At 33.3% G+C, this 8,578-nt stretch overlaps 1 protein-coding gene across 1 annotated transcript; it reads right to left on the reverse strand.

The window, feature by feature from the left end:
• Positions 1-237: 237 nt before the first annotated feature.
• Positions 238-4,308, reverse strand: LOC115992889. The gene is made up of 4 exons (XM_031117132.1): positions 4,175-4,308; positions 2,458-2,553; positions 1,618-1,865; positions 238-1,489 (listed from the first exon to the last, which is right to left on the reverse strand). The coding sequence occupies exons 3-4, from the start codon at positions 1,853-1,855 to the stop codon at positions 474-476; spliced, it is 1,254 nt and encodes a 417-aa protein (XP_030972992.1). The 5' UTR covers positions 1,856-1,865; positions 2,458-2,553; positions 4,175-4,308; the 3' UTR covers positions 238-473.
• Positions 4,309-8,578: the final 4,270 nt, after the last annotated feature.

The raw sequence follows: 8,578 nt of genomic DNA on the forward strand, positions 1-8,578 counted from the left end.
AATCCTATAGAACAAGTTGTAACTTCGGAGTACCTTTTATTATATTTTAGTCTCCAGAAAATATAATATGAATAATTTTCTGACAAGAAAAATAAAAGAAAGAAAAGGTTATCCTCTATAGAAAGAATGTAAAACCTACATTTTATAGTCTGCATGGAATGAAAGGAGTAAGATTATCAAAATAAAAATTATAATGAAAGGGGCAAAAATGGAAACCTCACAATTATATCACCAAAAAAAAAAAAAGGAAACTGCTTTATTCACGTACAAACAAATAGAGATTCTATAGCAAAGTTTGTGTCCTATACATCTTTTGAAAAACCAATTTACAACTCTCAAGATGTTATCACACTGAACAAACTCAAAAATAGCATCAAACACACATAAACCTCATAAAGTATGACTTAAGGTCTAAAAGGAAAATTTGCCACCATATTACACAAATTGCCTAATGGCTTATATATAGTCAAATACTACTGGGAGGCCCGACTTGGCCTCACCTCCGACCCGATGCCTTGCAAATCTTCCCCACCCGGTACCATCATGCCCGAATACATTGGAACTATACCCGGGTTTTTAACACCATAAAATGCTTGCTGATTCACCCCATCGGAAACCATTCTTCCTGTAACATCATACGAGTCAAACGATGTCGTAATTGGCCTCATCCCTCCGCCATATACTTGACCCACACCCGGATGATGGTACCCAACTGGTATTTGACCCGCCCCAATCGGATATTGCGGAACATATGGGGCCTGCATATGAACGGTTTGAACCGGAACATTCCCGGGTTGCACTGGACCCGGAATGTAATAAACAGGTACATGTTGTACCGCTTGAGCCGGATAAGGAGGATCTGAAATGTAATGAATTACTTGGTTTCCCGGGTACCCGGTTGGTTGTGGTATAACCGATTCACCCGTCTCCACCTCAACTTGATTCTCTTTTGGTTCCACAACCGGTTCCGGGCTATCGGGCTTGGTCTTGACAGGTTGAAGATTAAGCATGGCTTGAACAGAAGGAACAGATGATGTTGAATAAAAGGGTGAACTCACAACCGGAGCAGGAGAACCCGGATCCGAATTCGACACGGTTTCAAGCTGCCGGGTCCTTATTTTCGGGTCACGGGTTGGGGTTTGGGTCTCATCAGAATTATCTAACCCGAATAGATAATCAGGCAATTCAGAAACAATAGAAGAGGCTTCGGATCGTCCACGCTCTAGACCCATGTCCGAGCCGCCATGATTGAGAGCATCGAGAAACCAATGGTCACGATTAGCCGAGCTGATACTACTGGTTCGACTAGAATCATGGTCACTGTTACGAAACAAAAATAGCCTAAGCCGAGCCGACCTTGGGTTTTGATTCTGTGCGAACCGGTCGTACTCATCCAACATGTTCTCAACATCCTCGTCCGTTGTAACAGAAATCAACGCATCAAGATCCTCGTTCGGAAGCTGGTACTTCACAGTTACATTTGTTGTACCTGTTAATTAATTACTACTACAACGTTAAAAAAATACAAAAACAAAGAAACGATTTTTCTTTTCTTTTTATTACTAAAATTTTAAAAAACCGTTGAATTAAGAAGTAACGGTTTGTGTAGGTACGTACCTGAGAGCTTAGAGAGCCTGGTGAGGAGGGTGGAATAGTTTGTGGCGCGGTGTACAGCAACGATGCGTGTATCGCCGCCCACGTAGCGGAGTTGGTTATCGTGCGGTCGTGGTAAGACCTTGCCGCCGAAGCTGCACATGAACCGTACACGTGTATGCGGATCATCTCCACGAGGCGGGGACGCAACGGAGTCGGTTGTACCTGATTCTAGCTCAGTTGCTTGGTATGATGAAGTCATTTCCCGAATTCTGTTTGGAAAAGTAATTCCCGGTTAGAGGAATTCTTTTGTGTGAGTTAAGACTGAATTCTCAATTGTATTGGAATCTTGGTTGGCTATGTAAAATAGAATGTCTGTGACTGTGTTTTTGTTTTTTTTGGGTAATATGGCTGTGAAGGAAGAGAGTCACAGACAAATCAGATTGTAAAGTGTAAAGGGTCCCACCCACTTGATGTAAGAAATTGGAAAAAAATCAAGGGGCGGTACCAACTATGTGATTTTTTGGTCATATTTGATTGTTGATTACAATGCATGCTTCTTAACCATCGCAACGTGGGAATTTATTTTTTTACATTAAATTGTTGGAGACCCATGTCAGCAATTCACATTAGGGTTGGATTAATCTATAAATATGAAAATTAGGGTTGGATTAGATCAGTGCAAGTGGGAATTGGAAACATTTGTAATTTATTTATTTTTTTTAAATAAAGTATTGTAAAAGATGATTAGTTCTTATGTCATTGGGTTGCAGAGTTATTAACCCAATGAAGTGTATTTTTGAATAAAAGAATGCGATTGATTTATTTGAAAAAATGTTGATGTATAAACTAATAAGAGCTTACCTGTTCTTTGTGTGTATTATGGAATCAGACTTCAAATGTCACCTACCAGCTCCATGTGGGTGATGTAGTCCTCATTTTATTAAATATTATAACCTCCTGGGAGAAAATAAATAACAAAGAAATTTTAACCACAAACTATACAAAAGAAAGGGAAAACAAAATTATCCAAAGGGTCCTAAAATGGGAGAACAATATAGCTCGAAGGAGATAAATCAAAAATAAAAAGGACGTGTTGTCTCTGACAAGCAACAACAATCAAAATATAGTACCAGTTGCAGCTATGTAAATTGTTTTGTATATATAAGAAGAAGAACATACACGGCAATTTTTGGAAAGTTCCTACACGACAATTAATAAAAAGTAAAATTAATTGGGGTCTTAAGATTTGCCGTTCAATGCTTTTGTAAATTAAAAATCTCATGTCTCACTCTATTATACTTTATGCTTTATTAATCCCAGTCTACTACCTTTGTCAGAAAATAAAAATTTCTCAGTCTACTAAACAGTTTTTTTTTTTTTTGGAAGTGCTGTAATCTTAGCCGATTTAGTTAATTCTTAATTAGTTAAAAATTGAAACAGTTGTAGTTATGAACTTGTACCCTTCACATTATATTAGCAATTAAAGTTGAAATCATGATCTCTAGTGTTGCTGTTATGTTCATAAAGAATTTCTTTAAAAAGAAAAAAAGCCAAATCAAAAAATTTTTTTTTTTAAGAATTAGAAAATAAATTTTTTGATTTCTGACTAATCAATTTCACTTTGAGCCTCTTTCATAAAAGTTTTATAGGTACTTTTATACCTTCACAACCTCCCAAGGGGCACGTGTTCCATACATGGTAAGACTTAAGAATCTCAGCCATCAAATCAAAACTTTGACAGCAAAAGCAGAAAAAACTTTCGGTAGCTAGTGCTAATTAATGGTTCCCTTTTGATGATGACGATCGTGTTCACTAATGCGATCCTACAAGTTGCCAAGAGTCTTCAGACTAATTCATTATATCTTTGAAAGATTCTATGACACAAAAAAGATACACAGCTAACTTTCTTATTATGCTTATATTATGCCACTATTTTTTTCTTTCCCTTTTTTGGGTTATTGTATTGAGTTCTTTATGCATATTTTCGCAGCTTTTCCCACCATGCAAAAGACTCCAATCTTTGTTTAGTTCTATTCTTCTGGCAATTGTAGAATGGCTAAAATCTTGGTATCCCTAGTAATGTCAAGCTACCCTGGCTTTTGTACAACCATGTCAATGAAGATTGTGATCAAGCTTTTAATGGCGAAAGCAACCTACTATTCTTGCAGCTACAATTCTCTGGTTACATTTCTTTTGTTAAACTCAGCAATCTACTCCTACCAGTCATTGGGTAATAGTTTTCCTTCCTTTTTGAGGGGGAAAAAATGGTACAAAAACAATTTATAATACTAAAATCTGCATATTATAGAATCAAATCTCTAGCTATTCACTACTTCTATCAACAAAAAAAAATCTCTATTCACTACTAAGAGCATGCACTTGGTGTTTTGAAACAAAAACAATAAGGATCAATGTCCCAATAGGCTAATATAAATCAAATCATTTGAAAGTTTAGGATTGATTGGATTAATAGAAATATAACAATATATCATTATAGTTCAAAGGATCCATTCACTAAATAAAAATAAAAAATAAAAAACCATCTAAGCTCTAAGAGAAAGAGCAAATTAATACTTACTTGTAGGCTGTAGCGATAGTTTTTTTGGAACAAAATTGTAGAAGATATGTCTGCCGCCAGAGGAAATTTGAGCTCTAAGATGTTAGGTTTGGAAGGTGGAACTAAAAGCTTAAACCAAAAAAAGGGAAAATTGGCAAATTGCTTTGGCTTTACAAACTTACGATACAGGCTGATATGGGACCCACGTGGGGCTAAGTGTCAATGTCTTTTAGTAAGGTACAACGTGGCTACAAGTCACTCTAATTTTTGTCCCAGTGATAATGCTAGCCCCACTTAGGTTGCTTTAGTTTATTACCTCACGGTCCAATCATTAATAAGGATAATGTGTTATGCTTTTATTCGAAATGTTTGTGTCAAACATGCAAACATCATTGGTGCTCAGTGGGGTGCAGTAGCGGAACGTTGTTACTTGTTACTCTCTCACTTTTTTTTTTTTTTCTTTTTTCTTTTTTCTTTTTTTTTAAAAGTGAAATATTCACGTAAAATATCAGATATTGGAAAATTTCAAGGCCCACTACCACTGACATTCGTGGGAGGAAACTTTTACAGCAAATGAATGGTAGCATCATGCAATTATTCAAAAACGTGGCAAGTCTCATATTCCAGGTGGAATCCATGCACGTCGAAATATGTTTTTTACTTATCAAGCAACAATATTGACATACACACACAAAATAGTGTGTGTATACATACATATATATATATATATATATATATATATATATACATATTCAATATTTATCGAGAAAAAAAAAAAAAAGTTTACCTTTGCACAGTTTGGGAAAAAATTTCTCCAATATTAGGCTCTATTGAAGGTTGTAATTGTAAAGGATGTTCCTTGCAGCGTTGTAGTCTTTTTGTACTATAAGGGCTTGTTTTGTTTTGAATGAAATTCCTCTTAGTCATTGAAAAACAAAAAAACAAAAATCCTCTTTAAATAAAACTATCCTCTTATATTTTCAGTTACGTGATCTATTTGATAAAAAAATTTGCTTAAATAATAAGGAAATTCATTCACACTAATTTAGAAAGAAAGAAAAAAAATTTGTTTGATTATATATATTTTGGTTTGTACATTAATTATCTTTCATGAGGTACTATTAGACCATTATTGTTAAGATTTAGGATAATGGTTAATAATAAATTTTGAAATATAAGATTGATTGATTGAAGTTTGAAATTTGAATTTTGATTTTTTTTTTTTTTTTTTTGGGGATTTATTTGCAATATGATTTAAAGGTTTGTTTCAGTTGTTTTATTTTTTTTTTCATAACCAGAGATTAAGAGGGGTATGTTAAACTTTGTTTTTTACATAAACTTGATTTTTGTTTCGTTTGCCAACATCTCCTTAACTGGCATAATACCTATTTTTATTCGTAACTCTCTTTAAGTCATTTTAGATTTGAATATATTTAAATACATAATTAATTTCACTAAGTTGAAGTGGTCGATAGTTTATATTCATTATTTTTTAGATGAATTTATTACTTTTTGTCTTCTACTCATAATCAACCACTTTAACATGTGAAATTGGATGTAAAATTGATTGTTTCCTTATTATTGCTAATATAAATAGATAAAGATAAAGATGAAGATAGAAAGAGGGCACATATATGGTTGTGTCACGCCATATCATACAGTTGATTTCTCATTATTTTCTACGGAGAGAAATTTATTGATGATTGAATAGATTGATGTGGAAACGTATATTCATAGATGTGCAAGTTGAGATTAAAAAGGACGTATAATGTCAAGTCTATGTTGGTCGGTGGCCGGTACCATTTTGAGACAAAGACTTCTATAAATAAGTGCACCGTCCACAGGTAGAACAAAAAGGGAAGAATAATTACTCTTCATTTCTAATTAAATAAGCAAACTAGAAAGAAGAAAAAAAAAAATTTTGGTGAGAAGAGTAAGCCACCTAGGCCCTAGCTAATTGCTTTTGTTATTTTAATTTTGATAATATTCCCTTGTCTATTTTTTTGGTTATGTTTACAAAAATCTAATAGTAGTATATATTTTTAGGAGATATCGTTTAATGTATTTTTTTTCCCTTTTTTTTACATAACAATGTATATGTTTTGAAACCTATCATCCTTGGTTTAAACTCAAAAAAAAAAAAAGAAAAAAAAAAGAGGGATATTGGCTTGGAAATGTTACTATCGAAGTAAACAAAGCCTTAAGCAAAAGAGAGAACCTTCGGTCAGGAGCTGGCATAAAGAGCCTTATTTACGCCACCAATAAATAAATGCCACGTCATATTTCTATTGAAAACCCAATACACTCCAGCACACATCATTATAACTCAATTAAACTCAAAATCCTCAAAGACGTATCAGTAAACAACTCCAACGTCTAAACCCATTTCATCTCCTCTCCTCTCCTTACAAATTAAATTAGCAAGCAGGGAGTAGTCTCACATCAAGAACCATCTTCAGGGAGTAGTCTCACATTACAAATTAAATTAGTAAGCAGGGATTTATAAGTGACTATTTCCTTCCCTTCTAATATAAACTCCTCAAGATGCTAATTTATTCATTTTTAAAAAATAAATAAAAGAGCTACTGTTCATATATATATATATATATATTCTAATTTTTAAAGAATATTATCCATTTTAATACTCTCTATAACCTCTCAAATATAATGTTAATAAAAGAAGAAAAATCGTGAAATATAACATTAATGATGAAATAGGAGAGAGAGTAAACTACGTACTATTTTAATTTTTTTTTCTGAGAAAACGTACTATTTTAATTAACTGTACAATAAAGAATTAAAGAATATTCTAGCTTTATTCCTAAATTTCTTTCAATAGTTATAATCCTAACCAAATTTATAAGAGATTCAAACTCCCTTTTTTTTTTTTTTTTTTTGGTCAACGGGAGCATAAGAAGTCGGCATCATATCATATCCAACTTAGACAGATCAACATTGATTTAGTCCACTGAATTGTCGATGGTGTCTTGTATATATGTGGAAGTATTCAATTAAGAACCTTATGATGGATGTGAGCATGGACCGCACCGATGTCTTCCAAATGGTCCAAACATCAACCCCATATAAAAAGTCCATGGAACAACTATTTTGCTGAGTGTTACCATTTGAATTCACTTTAAAGAGTGAGGATAGTTATACACTATACGTATAGGATATAGAACTAAAATTTCAGTTATAATTGTGAAAAGGAAAACACGATTTCACCATCACAACTAAAATCTTGTTTGCCAAAACACAATATAATTGGAATATGTAAGGCAATGTATAACTCAATATGTTGAGAGAAACACCTTCCAAGTTTTGACCACAACTCAAAGAGTCCACTCCTAAAGGATTTGGTAAGGACACCCCAACCAGCTGAGCTTTGGTTCTTTCAAAGAGAGGTCCTTTAATAACAATATTAGATGACATTTAAGTTTTGGTAAGAAAGCGATTGCCTCTAGCTACTCGCCTAGTGATTGTGGGTTATAATGTACTAAACGATATTAGGCAAACCACATACCATGTCTGTTTTTTTTGCTTTTGATATAACTAAACTAAAACTGAAACCAATGTGTAGGTGCATAGGTTTGAGAACAAGAAACACATCAATGGCTCCAGCCGAACAAAAATGAAAAAACGAGGGGAAGACAACCTACTTCCCAGGATAAGTATCAACTAGTGGGATTGATCAAAAGCAGTCCAAAAGTTAAATTAGCATAGAAATTGTGAAGTAGTTGAAAAGGAAAAATTGAACACTAACAATGGCATGCTACTTTGATGATTTAGGAGTAGGTAATAAAAACTTGTGAAATATTCGAAAGGAAAAATTATCATTTGCCATGTTACTTTTGTATCCACTACTTAACAATAAAAGACCATTTTGACATTAAAAAGAAAATATTAAAGACTAAAATAATACATTTAAAAGGTTACTGTTGAAGAATTTTAATATTAAATTATTATTTTAATAAATAAATGAATACTAAGTTGAAAAATCTATTGAAAAAGATATGAAGTTTATGTAGTAAATGGGCTAGGTGTTAATGTGTTAGTCAATTTGGAAGCTCATATCGATTAAGAGATAAAATCCTTACTAATTTATAAATCTTAACCAAAAAAAAAAAAAAAAAATCCTTACTAATTTATAAATGTGAAGATTTATTGGGTTTAAGTGTACTGCATGAGAAAATGGGTCAAGCATGCGCACAAGAGGAAGGTGAGAGGAGTTTTTTACTTGGCTGGCTCTAATGCTCTCCACTTTGTGTGTGCGATCTGAGGAAGCTTCAAATAGGCCAATTCATTGAAAAAGAAAAATTCTCTTTTTAGGCCAAGAGATGAGGTTCAATTTTGATTTTCAGATTTTTAGAGTTGAAGATTTGCTAAGGCTAAATGGGTGCTCGAGAGTGAAATTCGGAGATAGGA

Source organism: Quercus lobata, chromosome 5 (assembly GCF_001633185.2).
Source record: "Quercus lobata isolate SW786 chromosome 5, ValleyOak3.0 Primary Assembly, whole genome shotgun sequence".
In the NCBI taxonomy this organism is placed as follows: domain Eukaryota; kingdom Viridiplantae; phylum Streptophyta; class Magnoliopsida; order Fagales; family Fagaceae; genus Quercus; species Quercus lobata.

Excerpts from the sequence above, each read along its gene's own strand:
- LOC115992889 (XM_031117132.1), bottom strand. The coding sequence starts at position 1,855 with ATGACTTCATCATACCAAGCAACTGAGCTAGAATCAGGTACAACCGAC. Across the intron at positions 1,490-1,617 it reads CAGGCTCTCTAAGCTCTCAG|GTACAACAAATGTAACTGTG; the intron begins GTACGTACCTAC and ends ATTAATTAACAG.